Source organism: Glandiceps talaboti, chromosome 21 (assembly GCF_964340395.1).
Source record: "Glandiceps talaboti chromosome 21, keGlaTala1.1, whole genome shotgun sequence".
NCBI lineage: Eukaryota > Metazoa > Hemichordata > Enteropneusta > Spengelidae > Glandiceps > Glandiceps talaboti.
Genome location: NC_135569.1, coordinates 13,307,006 through 13,325,574, shown reverse-complemented (window position 1 = coordinate 13,325,574; position 18,569 = coordinate 13,307,006). Strand labels below are relative to the sequence as shown.

The 18,569-nt window shown below is 36.3% G+C and overlaps 2 protein-coding genes across 2 annotated transcripts; one reads left to right on the top strand and one right to left on the bottom strand.

The window, feature by feature from the left end:
* Positions 1–993: 993 nt before the first annotated feature.
* LOC144451106 (gamma-aminobutyric acid receptor-associated protein) lies at positions 994–9,083 on the bottom strand. The gene is made up of 4 exons (XM_078141879.1): positions 8,883–9,083; positions 6,331–6,409; positions 3,718–3,836; positions 994–2,671 (listed from the first exon to the last, which is right to left on the bottom strand). Exons 1-4 carry the CDS (start codon positions 8,970–8,972, stop codon positions 2,606–2,608), a joined length of 354 nt encoding a protein of 117 aa, XP_077998005.1. The 5' UTR covers positions 8,973–9,083; the 3' UTR covers positions 994–2,605.
* Positions 9,084–11,603: 2,520 nt separating this feature from the next.
* Positions 11,604–17,533, top strand: LOC144451405 (tRNA (cytidine(32)/guanosine(34)-2'-O)-methyltransferase-like). Its single transcript, XM_078142235.1, has 10 exons — positions 11,604–11,780; positions 12,115–12,184; positions 12,592–12,691; positions 13,503–13,581; positions 13,897–13,949; positions 14,729–14,782; positions 14,894–14,996; positions 15,299–15,382; positions 16,118–16,221; positions 16,748–17,533. The coding sequence occupies exons 1-10, from the start codon at positions 11,660–11,662 to the stop codon at positions 17,114–17,116; spliced, it is 1,137 nt and encodes a 378-aa protein (XP_077998361.1). The 5' UTR covers positions 11,604–11,659; the 3' UTR covers positions 17,117–17,533.
* Positions 17,534–18,569: the final 1,036 nt, after the last annotated feature.

Genomic DNA, 18,569 nt, shown 5'->3' with positions numbered 1-18,569 from the left:
ATTTGAAACTGTTTTGTCGGATATAATGACTAACACCATGTTGCCACTGACAACCAATCAAGGTGACGTGATTTGAGTGTGCATACAGGTGTATATGTGATAATAAGAGATGGGCATGCAGTTGTATAAGGAATATCATCAAGCCATCAAGTCGTCACCACAAAGTATAAAGGGGTAGGTAGTTGTATGACATACAACACACCTCACTGTATATCCTTCACTTACTTGAAATATCGTACATCCTGTATAGGCCTTTCCACAATTTGCCATGGTGGCGCTCTCTGTCTGTATCTTGGGGGTATACATGATACAGGTTACTCAGTTAATCATAGTGCAAGGCTGCTTTCCTCAGTGTCTGAGCAATACGAAAAACATCCCTGATTTAAACGTTTACAAAATATCACCAAGGGACAAAGCTCTTGACAAACAGTACTATTAGGTGATGATACCCCCAATTTGAGTGAGGGCACTGTATTCTCAATTTCCTGTTTGCAGTCTGGAATAGCCTATTGAAGCACCTGTGGGTATACATATTTGTGTATCAGCAAATGCACATAACTTTTTATGGTGCAATATATCCAATCAAATTGATTTTTGAGTCAGCACCCAAAATGAGTCACGATTAAAACTTTTTAATATACTACTTAAAAGATAAAAAAGGCCTCTTATTGTCACGCACAATGTCTAATTATTGGTATTCTAAGAATTTTAGTGAATATATTGTTGGTTGGCTGAGCAAAAATAACACTGTTGATCCAGCTACATCGTCGTAAAGCATCATCCAAGATGCAGTGCCAAGAGGTTACTGCAGCAGAAATATGGGCTCTGGCCTGTGAGAATGTACATCTACTGCAGTTTTAACACCCCCCAACACACACATATGCTAACCCCCCCCCCCCCCCCCCCCCATGCTCACACACAAGTTAAATACATACCCAAGCACATCACATGTCTGGCAAAATACCTCAAACATTGCACGAACAAGCAGTTGACTCAATTTTGAATATTTTTTTTATTTATGACGAATACAGTTAGCTAAATGTGAGCAGAGTACTTACAATGTTAAGGACAACATAGGCATACATAGAATTACGTTACAATGCAAAGCACACATAGTTGACTTCACTCTCTGTGGATTTATTTGCATAATGACTTCCAACTATTACCACTCTGGCCCCCATAAAATCAGAAGTTGACAAAAGTTCAAAGGTCAATCAATACTCAAACCATGCGATCTGAAAGGAGACTGCAAAATGTCACCCTGTTTGAAGGGCAATGATCAAAGCTGCTGAAATATTATCCCACTGTAAATGATATATTTGTTAAATTCCAAACACCACGATTTGGTTAATAGAAATCTTCATCCTTTGGAGAAATGTGTTGAACTAGTTCACTGCAATGTTCTCCAAAGTATGTTGTCAAATTATGTACTTCTATATATAACAGAAGTGTGTAATGTTATTCTGTACATGTGGCAGTTTCATTTGAAAGAAATACGAGTGTGGATTCACTACTCTAACAGCCGTGGAGAACATTGCATAGTGACTGGTTATATGACATAGAATTTGCACAAACATACGAATGTAGTCGTTAGTTTTGTTTTGTTTTCCAGCCTACCTGGTGGGTCTGTAACTCCGATACACTCACTCTTATTCATATACGATAAGAACAAGTGTAGCAGAGTCACAGCTCCAGTGAGTAGACAGGTAATGACTTGTAGACATACAAGTATATGTTTGTTCACGATCACAAGTCCCCTTTTTACTCGTAGCTCAGCATGAAGATCTCTATCAACTATGAAGTTTTAAGTCATTGAAATGACACTAAAGTCAAGTTCAGTGTGGTAGATACATACCAACATAGAAAATCCATTCAATTATGTTATGGGTAAACACATAAAGAGCAAATCTACAACATCATTAGAAAAAAATGTCCACGCTCTAACCTTCCAAAAAAAAAATTCAAAGCAAAAATGCTGGATAAAAGTTATTCAAATCCATACAGATTTTTATGACGTAAATGCAAGCTATTCCCTTACACGGTATGGTAACCCTCCTTAGCAACAATTCCCTTTGATTAAGAACAAACTAACATTATATGCAAACAAAGACTTATGTACGTGTTAATTATAGATGTTACAAACTTTTCGTTGACATGCTTTCAGAAAATATGCCATTAACATGCTTTAGGTTATAGTTTAGGTACTTCTATGTAACAGGTTAACTAATTATTTTTTTGTATTTTTCATGATAAATAAATATAATTCTAACTTACTCCAAAATTGTCTTGACGAAATTTGTTTTGCATTACAATCATTTGCAATCATGCTGAATTTCCCGTACATAATATTATGTATTTAGATCTATCTAAATTTTTATATTTACTTTATTTCAGCCCAAATTTAACATTCTACAATTTTGAGAGTAAAAATAATTGACCCAAAAAATGAAAGTGTAATTATACGATTTTATTTGCCCTGTTTATAGATATAGTCACGAATGGCTATTTACAGCATTTAGCGTCATTTATGTTTGCTCTCACTTCGTTTGAGCTCGGATTTCATGTGGCATGTAAATTGTTGTTTCCAGGTAGCCAGGGGAAGATTTTATGCTCCATAGACACTCTCATCACTGTACGCTATGTAAAGAAAGAAGTCTTCCTCATGATGTTCCTTTACAAAGAAAGAAAAAGAACATAAAGTCAGGGAAAAAATACTAAAATCGAAAATTTGATATACTGTAATCCCTTTGTAAAGCTATATCCATGTGTCCTCTACAGTTTACAATACATGTGCCAAGTTTGACTGAAATTGATTTGCCCTCTACAGTATACAACACATGTGCTATAACTGATTGAAATTGATTTGGCCCCTATAGTATACAACACTTGTGCCATTACTGATTGGAATTGAGTTGTCCCATATAGTATATAACACATGTGCAATGTTTGATTGAAATTGATTTGCCCTCTACAGTATACAACACATGTGCTATAACTGATTGGAATTGATTTGGCCCCTATAGTATACAACACATGTGCCATTACTGATTGGAATTGAGCTGTCCCCTATAGTATCTAACACATGTGCCAAGTTTGATTGAAATTGATTTGCCCTCTACAGCATACAACACATGTGCCATTACTGATTGGAATTGAGTTGTCCCCTATAGTATATAACACATGTGCCAAGTTTGATTGAAATTGATTTGCCCTCTACAGCATACAACACATGTGCCATTACTGATTGGAATTGAGCTGTCCCCTATAGTATATAACACATGTGCCAAGTTTGATTGAAATTGATTGGCACATATCATAGATATGACTGACAACAGACAGACAGACGGCTGGACATGAGTTATTCCCATTGCTATCCCTGGACATAGTGTCCAATGGGGGGGGGGGGGGGGGGGGGTGCTACTAAATGTAACATTATGTAAATGTTGAGGATTACCATTTTTGAGAAAACATGTTTGAAAGATATGCGTTTGTTATGACAGAAGTTAGTTAAACAGAAACTATAAAAGGCTAGTTATGACAATCTCGAAATGATTAAAATCCTAAACCACAAGAATATGTATCACAGTAGAATAATTGTATAGAAAATCCTACACAGTGGCGCTCTTGTCAAATTCATTTACTGGAAGTAACTGCTTTACTTCAGAATAATGTACAACTTTTTCAAGACAATCAATATAGGAAGGGGTACTGACATACCTGGTATAACTGTCCCATTGTGGCACTGGTTGGGGGAATAACATTGTTCACAAAGAAAAACAGCGCATCCTCTGGTCTCAGTTGAATTCGTTTTCTAATAAGGAAGTAGAACTGTCCAACTGTAAAATATAAAGGAAAGATAACAATGACAAATTAGTTTCACTACGGAACAGTGGTTAAATGGTAACAGAATCTTGAAATCTGAAGTTGTTGGGTTTAAACTCGCCATTTGTTTCTGAATGGCTACAGTCCTTCGGTAAGATTTAAACCAGAATTGTGCCCCTGTCAACCCAGCTGTATAATTGGGGACATGGTAGGATAGAGGTTGCAATGTGAATGCTTTAGTCATATGTTCAGATGTACTCAGAGAGGCTGCAATAGATTGTATGCTTCCCAATCATATTGTGCGGATAAAGGTCTGTGCCAGGGGTAATAATTGTAAAGCGCTTTGAGCACATGAGTGGTAGCTAATGTTGTGATGACATGGCATATGTTACAGTGTAGTAGTACAGATGTGAGTGGTAGCTGATAGCATGGCATATCTTACGTGAGTGGTACATGGCATGATACTGTAAACCTGCATATTTTCACGACTAGAAAATTTTGTGATTTTACAGTCTTCATGTAGTTCACAAAGATTAATTTTCACTAATAACCATACTGGTACATTGCATTATGCAGAAATAGATATTTTCACTACTACTTATTTTCGCGTTTTTGTTTTGTAGCGAAATTAGCGAAAATAAATCTTACGCGAACATTTCCAGGTTTACAGTATCTTATGTGAGTGCTAGCTTACAGCATGGCATGATATCTTACGTGAGTGGTAGTTGATAGCATGGCATATCTTACGTGAGTGGTACATGTAGCTGATAGCATGACATGATATCTTATGTGAGTGGTAGCTGTACAGACATGACAGGTGGCTGATAGCATGGCAAGATGCTGTATGTATGACAGACTGTGGTACATCACTACATGTACATTGCTACATAAACTAAAACTAACATTATTATAATATTCCCTGTACTACGTACAACACATGGGGAATAAATTGATATTCAACTCACATCTACACTAGTCATACCTATTCCGCCTCATTACAGTAAATGCGATTGATATATAGAGAGTTATCCAGACGAGTTTTATTATCTCCTTCTTACTGTCTGAGTTTACCTAATACAAACAGGAAATTACACTACAGATATTCTTTCACTTGTGCAGACAGTCTTTCCTCAAGAGAAAAGACGCACTGTGAAATATATCACTGTGATGCTAATATCAATTTGGGATAGTGTAACGATGCAGTTGTGTTATTACTTAATAATTTTATCAGCTATCGTAAATATTGTTTATAGAAGCATTCTTTTATAGTAAAATGTGACTTTTTTCGTAAGGTATTATTGACATAATGAATAGCTCTGAGGAATACTGCTGTTAAACAGATCAGTATGATAGTTACAGTATCAAGATTTCAAATTTTGAGATTCTCACCATTCTCATTTATTTGATTCTGGCTAAATTGGATCGCAAACTTATATATGAGGAATGCAAATTTTCTTAAATTGGTTTTCATCTTTTTAGGACTGCAGAGTCGATCAATTTCTCCTATCACTTTCACACACAAGATATTTTATAGCCTAAAAATTGTGATTTGAGAGAACCAATCCTTTTCTTCAAATTCTTAATAATTTACTCAAGAGTGGATAACATACAAAATTGACATATATGATATAGTCATAAACATGTCAAATTTCAACATTTCTCATTCCACGAAGTGATGTACTTTGAACACAATTATGCAAAAATCCAGACAAATTTATGAAGAGCAGCAATGGCCTCGAGAGGAAACAAATTATATGCATGTGTCGTATGTTTGCGACGAATTACAACTGGCCTTCCTCTGTTGATTTCACACCTGTGTATGATGTATCATCATCATATCTTGCTAAAGACGACCTGAGGATTCAGGTTGAAAGCTAGGATTCATGTGAGCAATATGATACATTACAAAGTTTAAATTTAGTTGGTTTGTATTGTAATGCTTTGTTCAAGTGCAGTGTCCTCTTCTTACCCATTATAGTAAGGGGCCCAGTGTTTTCACTAAGGGTAGCAACTAGGTAAAATCTACTTGAGTTCCTAAGTCATTGTAACAGGATTCAGAAACAACATAATTGCAGAATAATGTAGGTTACTAATCAAAGTTTACTAAAATATCTCCCTTTCTGTAATAATAGGGTTCCCTGACCTTGGTAGAAAACACTGGGCCTCTCAGCATATGGGTAAGACAATACACTTGATAATTAAGACAATAACACAACAGTAGAGCATATTAATTATTATTGTGCAAATGAACTCAAGCAATTCATTGTTTCCTGGCAGGTTTACAAATATCATGTCATGATTTTGTTGAGAGACTGTATCGCACACTATATCATGTTTGATTTAATACTGCTACTTCTAACAACCGATTGTGAACTTTCAAACAAGGGTGATATTTAATCATTTGAATTTTTAATAGTTTTTGTAGATAATATATATAATGTATGTTACCTGGTAAAGGCTTACTCAGTCTTATGGAAATATAATATCTATCTGTGGAGAAACACTCACCTGTAAGATCTGATGGTACCAGGTATTTTTTCTTGTCAAGATCACCAATTCTTGCTTTCGCTGCTTTTTCGACAATGACCTACACAATGGAGGACAAGAATTATTTATAATTCTGCCTGCTCAAGGACAATTCAAGAAAAATTGTCAAAAATAATGGACATTTGGGACGTTTTGACTCATATTTCGAGCAGAACCAGTGACTATAAATTATAAGACATGGGTTGTCATGATGTAGAACAACCTGGGTATATAATCCATATTTTCTGTTCACAGACAATAACTTGGCTTGTATAATGTACATGTTACAATAGTAACAAAATCTCAGGTACATGTATTGAATTTAAAAAACCTTTTTTTTTGTAACACAAACATAATGACCTGATGTGTCATCATGGCGACACTGGTGACACACACAGAATAATCTTGCCAATATAACAATCACAAGTTGAGGCTGGCTGGATGAATCATGCATGCTTACTGCATTATTCATAGAGACACAGACCAGCTGTGGTAATTTACATATTTGCTACTGCTTTCAGATGTAAGTGAGAAGTTGATAACTGAGTAAATGTTAATCTGATCAGCAAGCTTTGTTTATGAAAAGATGCAATTTTAGACCTTATCAGAAAATAATAGTTATCCTGTAAACTGTGAATAGTGCTGGGAAGATAAGTAGAGACACTTCTATTGACCCCTAACAAATCAATACACCTTAAAAAAAAGTCTATGTCCCTTTTTATTTGTTTGATTTTTGCAACAAGTTAGGATTACTAAATCTACATCTGAAAATAAGTCCATTTTTACAGACTTCAATAATAAATGCAGTTGGTAGCAGTCTGTATGCTAATCTTCAGTAAAACCAAGGTGTGTAGGCAAATATTAAATGTATTGATGAATCATGGGAAATAACCCCGAGTCAAAAAGATCACAATAGACTGCCACTAAGAATAGTGCTGTGTTTGTAGTTTATTTGTTTCCTCTAAACTGAAATCACTGCAACAATAGCAATAGGTACAATTATATGTATGTCAATAACATACATTTATATATCACCCACTGCATTGAGAATCCATTGAAAAGCACGAGTGTCATCTTATAGGGCCCACTTATATGTATTCGTTTCTAAAGCCTTTTCTAGTCGTTTCCATGGTAATTTATCAGTAGTAGTAGTAGTTAGAAACACATTTCTTAATGTATGAGTTATAAGGTTACAATAAATCTTTCTCAGTTCATGAAAAGTTTTTCTACATATTATATAAATGGAAACCAGTATATGTTGCTTGAAGTGTACACAAACTATGTGTTCCCTGTCAATGACATTACACATTGTAAGCAATTTTCTACAACAGTGAAACCATAATTCTTTCACTTACAGCAAATACAGGTGTTCGAATACAAACAAGTGATTTTTGAAACAGCATGATGATTGCATAACGAAAGTAACATGTAAATATACTGAATTGTGTTTACACTAACAATAACTAGGTTTCTGCTTCAATCATTAAAATAAAGCTGCTATCTCTCAGACTCTTAACTTCCTAAACAAGGGGGTTATTACCTTGCATTTCAATATGTTAAAAATCCGATATCAATATCTTTTTACATGAAAATATTTAACAGTAGTGTTAAAATGAATGCCCTGCAGCTTCATTTAAATACAATTGCTTGTCTGAAACAAAGAACAATTAGTGACTTGTTTCACAGAGCTACAGAATATTACCAATATGATAAGTACTCTCCAAAGTGGTACTACTCACAAATTCCTAATTTTTTTTCAGCACTAGTAGAATTTCTCTTATTACGTGTTATTGTAACTAATAAAGTTTTATAGTAGCATATCCAAATATCGTAACTATCTGGTTCTGTATTAATTATTGGAATTGCGTCATCTCTGGAGGTCAAAATACATGTATCTGGTTATTCGTTCCACTAATTTCTACCAGAGTTTTCAGTTTGAGGGGAAAACAAAAATGCTATAATTTTAACAACTAGAATTATATCAACAACATATATACAACGTCCAATCCAATGTGTACGACAACACATTTTGTTGTTATGATCGATCTGAGAAGCTCTCCACAATCAGCGCAATCATTGAATCAAGGTCAGCGTAAAAAGCCCAACATCTCTCGCTCCTGGAAGTAAATCGTAACCATGATAAACCCGCAGTGCGATGGACCTAAATGTAGTGTATTTTCTACATAAAAGATGTGGTATAATTTAGTTGAAACCACGATTCAAATAATTTCCATGGACACACAACTTCACAAGTCACGAGTGGTGACGCAGGTTGTTGATAACCACTAAACATTCGAGTCAACATTATGATCACAGAACAACAATTCTTCAAGAAATAACAGTTTTAGACTATTCTTGAACATTGCATATGTAAGAATGTCACACTGCAACCATTACGAGTGGATACGTGTGCATTGTACCCGGAAAATGAAACTGAATTACCCTATGGCGGATATATTTTCGCTTTAAAAACACCCATCCTCAAGTGAGGTATATGTACATTGTAGTAGTCGCCATAATGATAACCAACTTACGGGCACTCTGTCGGGATATTTCTTCCTGATTTTCTCGCCTTCTTGTCTTCTTTTCTCGAACGGATGTTCTTCTTTGTATTCCCACTTCATTTTTGATTGAGATGTGTTGGTTATTAGGCTCTAATATACGAGTGGTGTTAAAATCAGCTGACAGTGTATCACAAATTTCTGGATATTTCAACAATGGCGGAAGTAGTGTTGTTTATGTTGCATGATTGTATCCCTCCGCAAAGATATACGGTGTTCTAAGGCAATATCTGTGACTTGTAAATGTAAAAATAATTTATTTTCAGGTCTGATGACGAAAAGGAACACAATATTGATAAAATGTGATTTTTTAGATGAAAATAATTCCGTACTATTTTATATGGCGTCATCGGCGAACGAATACAGTCATGTGACTCTGCGTAATTGTGCTACGTCATTGGAAACACCACTCGAGGTGCGTATCAATGTATCGCGATACCGGCATCTATTTTTAGATTGCTTTGGGTATGATGTCATCGGTCGATATATGCATTATCGTTATTCACGCGTCCCGGACCTTCATCACTGTCATGGTCACCGCTTCTGACATAAATGCAATGTTTGCTGATTTTGGTCTCTTCTGATTAAGGTGTTTTTAAATTTTCAATACAAACGCAGAATTTCGTATGGCCGGCCACTAGTGCTGATGTGGCAGATAGCCAGGTCTCTAGGCAATAAGATGTATAGCAGAGTAAATTCAAATTAAAGAATTGATACTTGCATATATATGTAAAGTTTGATGAACATTTTGATAAACTACATATCATTCATGTCAATTATCATATACAAATTCTTGTTTCCCTTTCAAACTCAAGAACAGTTGATATCATTACCCCCCCCCCCCCACACACACACACATTTTAAAGACAGGGAAATGGAACGATATGCAAATGTAGTAAACTTATGGTCTCGTGGTGAAAAGAGAGAGAGAGAGAGAGAGAGAGAGAGAGAGAGAGAGAGAGAGAGAGAGAGAGAGAGAGAGAGAGAGAGAGAGAGAGAGAGAGAGAGAGAGAGAGAGGGGGGGGAGGGAGGGAGGGAGGGAGAGAGGGAGAGAGAGAGAGAGAGAGAGAGAGAGAGAGAGAGAGAGAGAGAGAGAGAGAGAGAGAGAGAGAGAGAGAGAGAGAGAGAGAGAGAGAGAGAGAGGGGGGGGGGGGTTATGGCAAGCCGTTCTTGTAAGCTAAAAGAATTATTCTTATTTTAGCTGTATAATTATTTTGTATTTTTTGGTGTTACTGGGCAAACTAATTTTAACCATTTTTTTGTAGTTTGTCGTTACAATTCACACTTTTATTCCGAGCCATGTTAGGATTATTTAATTCATAGAAGTTTTCATTCATTTATTTGAGTTTATTGTTGTTTTACAGGCTTTATCAAGTTTTGATTTAGTTTTCGTCAAGCCTGAATTTTCTTAAGGATCATATCAGAGTATATATATATCGAAAATAATTATTTTCGTGTCTTTATAGAGTATACTGTGGTAGACATTCAACGATGATGTTCTTGCAAAAAGTTGATTTATACGCAATTTTGCAGTGGGTGGACAATTTTTTTGATCGGTGTTGGGAGGAGCAAACAAGGATTACAGCGGGAAGTCAGGATTTTGATACGGTGGCAGGTGAAACGTGCAATTGTGAAGGGAGGGGGGGGGGTGTAGTGCTGTTAGCCTGTTATTCGAATTCGTGTTGCTACAGTTGAAAGCACAAACGTTTTCCTGGTGAGGAGTGCATTGGTAAATCGATCGTATCATTCTCAATATTGGGTGGGCAGCTGTGGGCGGACGGGCAAGTTGAAACCCAGGGGAGGAATAAAGGGCATACATACTTCACCATCAATGGGAGGGCACACAAGAACAGCTAAAAACCCTCCCCAAGATGTTTTTTGGGGCGCGATTCTATTAAAAAAACCCATCATTTTTGGGCCTGCAAGTACATATAATTAATGAAAAACACAAATTTGCAGCCCGTTGGCTGGAAATGAATTTTGATCATGGTTGCATGGCACAGTGGTTGTGTACCACAGTTATTTGAGCTAATAACACTAACATTAAAAGTAATTTGTGTAATTAGCCCGCTTAGGACATTTGCCAACATTGTCAGCTTGTGACGACATTGTGAAATCACTGCTCTTAAAGTGGCCATGTGGATGAGGATTGCGTATTCATTTTGGATTTTTAATTTATAAAACATTTTATCATGGCTTCTTACTTGAAAAATCAGTTATGAAACAACATTGACTAAATCAGTGTTTGTGTAACTCACTGTTTTGCAAAAAAATAAATTATTAAAATGTGTAACATTTTACATGCTTTTGCAGCAAATTATTGACTTCCAAACAATGACTTGCTTGGCATGTGTTGTTTAATATTGATTTTTCAAGTAGGAACCAAGCTAAAACTATCCAAATGGCCACTTTACTAGTAAGCAATGTGCCAGGAACACCCATGCAATATTTCATACTTTTTTCTAAAATGTGTACCACGTAGGCCAGCCATCAAGGTTCACGTTTGTACTTTTACAATTATACTATGGCTGCCTTAACTCACACACTTCGGAAATTGGTGTACAGTGCGAACATTTCACCATGACCAGATGTTACTGACATATTGTCGTAACACAACGTCACATGAAAAGTTTCTCTGTTTACAACAAAATGCTACACTTTGTAAACATACATCTACTTAGGGGGTCTGCAAACATGGTGCCATGTGTGTAGTGAGCTTTGATCGCGATCGCTGACCAGATCGTCAAAGAATGGGACGTTCGTCGAAAGATAAACGAGACATATACTATCGTCTTGCCAAGGAAGAGGGATGGAGGGCCAGGAGCGCTTTTAAACTCCTCCAAATAAATGAAGAATTTGACATTTTCAAAGGTGAGCTACAAACCTTGCTGTCGTAGCTAGTGCAGTCAGGCCGACGTCTAGTCTATCTGCTAGACCTCGGATGTTCTTCCGATAGAATACGACACACGACCGAACATCGATATCGAGGATGGAACACCCCCTCCCCCACCCAGATATGGATACAGATAGATTGCATGAGAAATGTCTTCTGGAATTTGCTCGAATTTTTGGAAGGCTAATTTGAACTGAAAGTTAAACACTAGCTGGCAATATTAAAACCAATATCACATGTGATTCTGGAAAACAAATGTATATTAAAAATGAGAATGTTGTTTTTTTGTTTTGTTTTGTACATATACAACAGGTGTAAATAAAGTTGTAGATCTGTGTGCAGCACCAGGTAGTTGGAGCCAAGTTTTAACAAGGAAACTGAGGTATGAATGCTATCTTCGATCTCAAGTCTCTGTGTTTCTGTGCTGAATACTGTATTAGTACCAAATGGAAAAAGACAATACTGTTGCTTTCCTTAAACACAAGACCATGAACCCCAAATTTCTTTTTACTATTTCAAAAGGTCAGGGACAAACTTTCTTTGAAGTGTGAGGAGACTCAAGAATTTTGAACTTCAGAGAACATATTACAAGGTGCTTTCTACCTTTAACCATTGAAGAATGGCTTCTGAGTTGATTGCTTGAACTACTTTTTGGCACGGTGTCATGTCTTTCTGTGTATCGCGTCAAATGACCACGATCAAACTTGCATATTTCATTTTATTGTTTTACAAAATCTAAATCTAAATAATTTGTTGATGTATAATTAGTCTTTTACTTATTTTTGTCAGGGCCGATGAGTCAAAGACAGATGCTAAGATAGTTGCAGTTGATTTACAGGCAATGGCCCCCTTGCCTGGAGTTATACAGATACAGGGTGATATTACAAAGGTATGTAGGTATATAGGCAATATGGCACCCTTGCTTGGAGTGTATACAGATACAGGGTGATATTACAAAGGTATGTATGTATACAGGCAATATGACCCCCTTGCCTGGAGTTATACAGATACAGGGTAATATTACAAAGGTATGTAGGTATACAGGCTGTGACACCCTTGCCTGGAGTTATACAGATACAGGGTGATATTATAAAGGTATGTAGGTATACAGGCAATATGACACCCTTGCTTGGAGTTATACAGATACAGGGTGATATTACAAAGGTATGTAGGTATATAGGCAATATGACACCCTTGCTTGGAGTTATACAGATACAGGGTGATATTACAAATGTATGTAGATATACAGGCAATGGCCCCCTTACCTGGAGTTATACAGATACAGGGTGATATTACAAAGGTATGTAGGTATATAGGTAATATGGCACCCTTGCCAGGAGTTATACAGATACAGGGTGATATTGCAAACTTTATGTAGGTTACCTCTGAGTTTTCATATATCATGAAAGAGGAACACACAAATGTAGTAAATACAGGTATTTTTATAAAGTGTAGGTTCTGGGGAGTATTTTCGAGATTTCACATTACCAATTGTCAAGAAGTTGAAACTTGTTATCCATTGTTTAAGTATAGGTCCTTGCTATATATAGACGACACATCATTGTTTGGGAGGCAGCAGCCGTTTGTTTGCAAATATTTACTATTGTTTTATTTGCAATTGATGGTAATAAGCACTTAGGAGTCATGAATATTTAAATATGATCAGCTCACATCATTGTCTTGATACTGTTGTTATCCAGGTATCCACTGCCATGGAGATAATCAGACACTTTGAAGGAGAGCATGCAGACCTTGTAGTTTGTGATGGTGCTCCTGATGGTAAGTTACAAGTTTGTGTGTGTGTGTATGTGGGGGGGGGGGGGGGGGGTGAAGGGGAGTGTCAATTACTCCTAGTTGGTCAAATTTTGTGGCTGTGTTTACTGCTTATGTGTGGTATGCCCTTTGCTAGTTCGGACTCCAGTGCGTCCAAGTATATACCATGAGTGGATTTACATAGTTTTATTGCTAAATTCACCTGTTGTCCTAGCCCAGATGACAAACTTAAAGTTCAAGCAGCTGCTTTGCACATGATTAGCCATTGTATAAAGGAAAATATTAGGCATGACATTAATAGATTTGTTTATTCTATTTTAGTGACTGGTTTACATGACTTAGATGAATATATACAAGCCCAGTTACTGTTAGCTGTAAGTATATCAAAGATTAGTATAGTTCCCAATCTGATTAAAATCTGATGTGGTGAAAGCGGCTAGATGTCCTTATTTACCTCTATTCATCATATTGTGACGTTTGTTTTGGTCGGAGTGATCGCCGCCTTCCTCCGAACAAAACAAACGTCACAACACGATGAATAGAGGTAAATAAGGACATCTAGCCGCTTTCACCACATCGGATTTTAATCAGATTGTATAGTTCCTATATGACATAATACGACTACTACGATGGCATCTCCACTCACGTATAGGGAAAGCTGTTAGTCTAGCACAAAACTCTGTGCTACCCCTGACTGCATTCATATAAATGAGATGACGTTATTGCATCTCCACATGATTTTAGTTTCAGACTGGAGAGGTGGAGTTCGGTTAATGATTAATTGTCTAAAGGAACGAACCAATTACAACTGCCTGTCAATTTGTGATGGATTACTACTGACGTGTCATTTACCCTTCACTCAGCAGGGGTAGCACAGATTTTTGTGCTAGAATAATGACTTTCCCTATATGTGAGTGGAGATGATCATAGTAAACATCACGTGTCATGTAGGAACTAGACTAATAAGATTATTACCTTCTAGAGTTTGGAAAAAACAAATTTTGACCCACGGATCTACCAAATGTTAAATGTTGACATTTGAAGATTAAATGTTTTTGGAAAAGCCTGCTGTGATGTGAAAGTAATTAAAGATTTGGTTTTGTTCTTTTTTTAAAGATTAAAATTTTATAAAATGTTATTTACTTTCTTTCAGGCTTTGAATATTACAACCCATGTGTTGAAACCAGGTGGAACTTTTGTGGCCAAGGTAAGCTAAACTTAGACGTTTCATTTTTTGCTTATTTCTACAAAGCTCTGACTTTAGTTTTGATCAACCCTCAGTATATAATATCATTTTTGATCTTTCTTCTCCCTACAGATATTTCGTGGTAAGGATGTAACACTGTTGTACTCTCAATTGAAAATCTTCTTTCCTGAAGTAACAATAGCTAAGCCTCGAAGTAGTAGGAACTCTAGTATAGGTAAGACTATAGACTTCTTTACACTCAAGTAAAAACAGCAAAACCTGAGAGAAACGAGAACTATAACTGTCTTAAGTATGATAGGAAAATGAATGTTCATTGACTCTGGGTTCATAGTTATAAATGAAAATTACTACTCACAGAGTCACAGAATTCGGGATTTGCTTCAAATAGTTTTGTTGACACCGTCAGAGATTTTCATGTAGGATGATATCATATTTGTTCAAATTCACAAGAACACATTTTGTGAAACTTTGGAGACTTGCAGAATTGAACGAAGTTGTCTGTATTTGATGTTACAGAGGCGTTTGTAGTTTGTCAGAAGTACTCGCCACCAGAGGGCTACATTCCCACCATGTCAAATCCATTACTTGATCACCATTATGGTAAGTCAGATGCTGCATATATTTGGTATTTTTTATTCGAAACAGTTTAAAGGGGCGCAAGCTGAGTTTATATGTGTTTGGGGTGTTTTTTTTCTGCATATTAAAAGTTACTCACAGTATTCTACTTACTAATGTATATTTAAACCATCACTTGCAAGTAGGTGAACTCATCCTGGTATTAGGATATAACTTAATAAAGCATCCGATGATGTAATTTATGGTACGTATAAAAAATGTACAGGAACTGCAGACTGTGCAATCACTAGTTCTAACAATGCACAAATTGTAATGTCATAGAAAGCATACATCGATAGTAACATTATACTCAAATAGTTAAACTAAGTATTTTCTCTTGAGTAAAAACTTGTAAACTCACCTTGTGCCATTTTAAACCCTCATTTCATGCCATTCCCAATGATCAAACTATGCACTCTTTTGTCTTTGTGATAACTAGAATATAGCGTATTCTTCACATGAAACAAAAATAATGCAGCTCTTTTTAATAAGGTTCATTGTACTTTCATGTTCCACACGAAATATTTTCAAAGTTGACAGAAAAAAAAAACCATGGAGATTCAGACTCTAACCCTTTAAGTTTCTTATTGCTGTCACTGGCCACATAAAATTATTTCAAAGTTTATACAGAAAAATGTTTTAGATTTGGACTGTACTCATTTAAGTTACCTATGGCTTTCACGTTCACATGTAATAATTTCAAACATGACTTTTTTTCAGATGTAGATTTTAACAGCCTAGAGGGAGTAAACCGTGTTATTGTACCATTCTTAGCGTGTGGTGATTTGAGTGCCTATGATTCAGATAGGACATATCCACTCAAGGTATGCTGTATAATATTACATACTCAAGCCAAGTTATTGTCTTCGAACAGAAAATATGGACTATATTATATTATCATATACAATTTTATTGTTACTTTACCTATTGTTACTGTCTAGCATGAGGTGAAATGAATGGTATTACAGGTACCAACAAGAACAGCACCGTGGACTTACAGAAAAGAAATGACATTTCTCAGTACCTGCAATAGCATTTTACCTCATGCTAGCTGGTCAAAATAGAACAAGCAGATCGACTTATTCTTGGTACCTGTGATAGCATTTTACCTCATACAAGAGGGTCAAAAAAGAAGAAGAAGGTTGACTTATTCTCAGTACCTGTGATATCATTTTACCTCATACAAGAGGGTCAAAATAGAACAAGAAGGTTGACTTACTCTCATGTGCACCTAGAGTGGAAGTTATGGTGTCGACCAAGAAATTGAATGTTCGTTATTTTGGTGCTGCGCTTTAATAGGCAGTAACAGACTATTTTAGGTATTGACAGTTTTGTCTTTCTCTGTTCCAGCTTGATTCTGAAAGTGAATACACATACCACCCACCAACCCAACCACCAATAAAACCACCTTATGAAAAGGCTTGCTATCTGAAAAAGAAAGACATGTTGGCTAAACCTAGTATGTTAACAGAGCAAGGGAACACAGAGGAAAGTATGAAGAGTGAAGAGAATAAACAACAAGTTGAGGGGGATGATTTCAAGAAATTACATGAAGTTGAGGGGAATGAATTCCAAATAAGGTCAGAACTTGGCAATGTGCCAGCTGAGGAGGAAGATCTAAGTCATCTTGGTGCTTGTGGAGTTGATACTTCTGTACAGACTGTCAAGGAAAAAGACATAGTTCAGGACCTTGAATCATTATCAGTTGATGATAGTTGATAAAATAGACAATGTAGCTTCTACTGTGACTCGAACAACAACATTGTAGTGAAACACTGATGTCAAGTTATGCTGTGGATTCACAACATCCAAAAAAGATTCTTTACCGAACATACCTCAGCATGCTTGTTTGCCCATTATGGTGGGCGCCCTCTAGTGGCAAAGAAGGTTTCTGTTTTAGAAATTTGTGGACCAGTTTTATCATTTTATTGACAGACACCAACATGTATTTGTCTGAAAATAACCCAAGTGTGTCAGTTGCGTAATAAAACATCTCGACTAAATTCTTCCTTGGATATCTATTATTCCCTGTAAGTTGTGCTCAGTTTAGAATTCCACAGGTATTGTGGAATTTTGAGATGTGATTGTAATGGTGCTGTTAAATGCCCAGAAACTTATACGTTAGATGATTCTACAAGAGGGTTGGGTAGGACAATGCGTTAGGGCGCCACCCAACACATCGTATCTTCCAGACTACAGTAACTAACTGTAAGGTCCCATAAACTCACCTTGTGCCAGTTTTTAAATGCTTAAAGAATTGATGCTGCATGATAAAGGAAAATAAATGACATGCTAGCGATACGGTTGTTGGTGTGTGAGTAAATGGAAGGGAGATATCACCTTCACGTCATAGTACATTTATCATGATCAAGTGAAAGAGTAAGTCGTTCAGATATTGGAGTTTCGGCTATTGCTACTATCTGTTGTGAGATTGTGGTGTGTAATGCACTGTACCAGTATTCTACAGATCGAGTTTACATCTTTATATTGATTATTTGGTTGAATGCATATGATTGATCAATTGAATGATTAATTTTTGTGGTGATATAATTTATAAAACTTGTTTTTCTTCTTTCCCTGGCTACCTATCTCTCTTTCAGCTGTATAGAATTCTCTCTTTATTGACTAAATAAAGAAATCTTGTCCATTCTTCTCTTATCTAAATTAAAACACCCCTAATCTTATAATTACCAGGGAGATCGATTACCACAATAATTTACTTTATTGCTTTGTCTTCTTGGAGATTATCACATCAATATTCAACTATGCACAAACAAGGAAGGAAAGATACTACACACACATTATCAATATGTTAGTCAACTTCCTGACTGTCTTCCGATTTTACACTATGTTACCCTCACACATTACATCTCGTCACTTGAGGCGTTACATGTGGTTCAACTCCATGCTGGGCAAAGCGCAAACGGCGCATGTCAGTAGTAATCCATTACAAATTGACAGGCTGTCGTCATCGCTCATTAATATTCATTGATACAGCTGGACTATATGCAAATGTCCAACCAGACTCCACCTCCAGTCTAATTAAACTAAAATCATGTGGGGGATGTGACGTCATCATGTTTATATGAACGCTGTAGGGGGAGCACAGAATTCTTTGCGACTATCAATATATTAGTTTAATCTATTTGCAATGTGTTACTATATTTTGAAC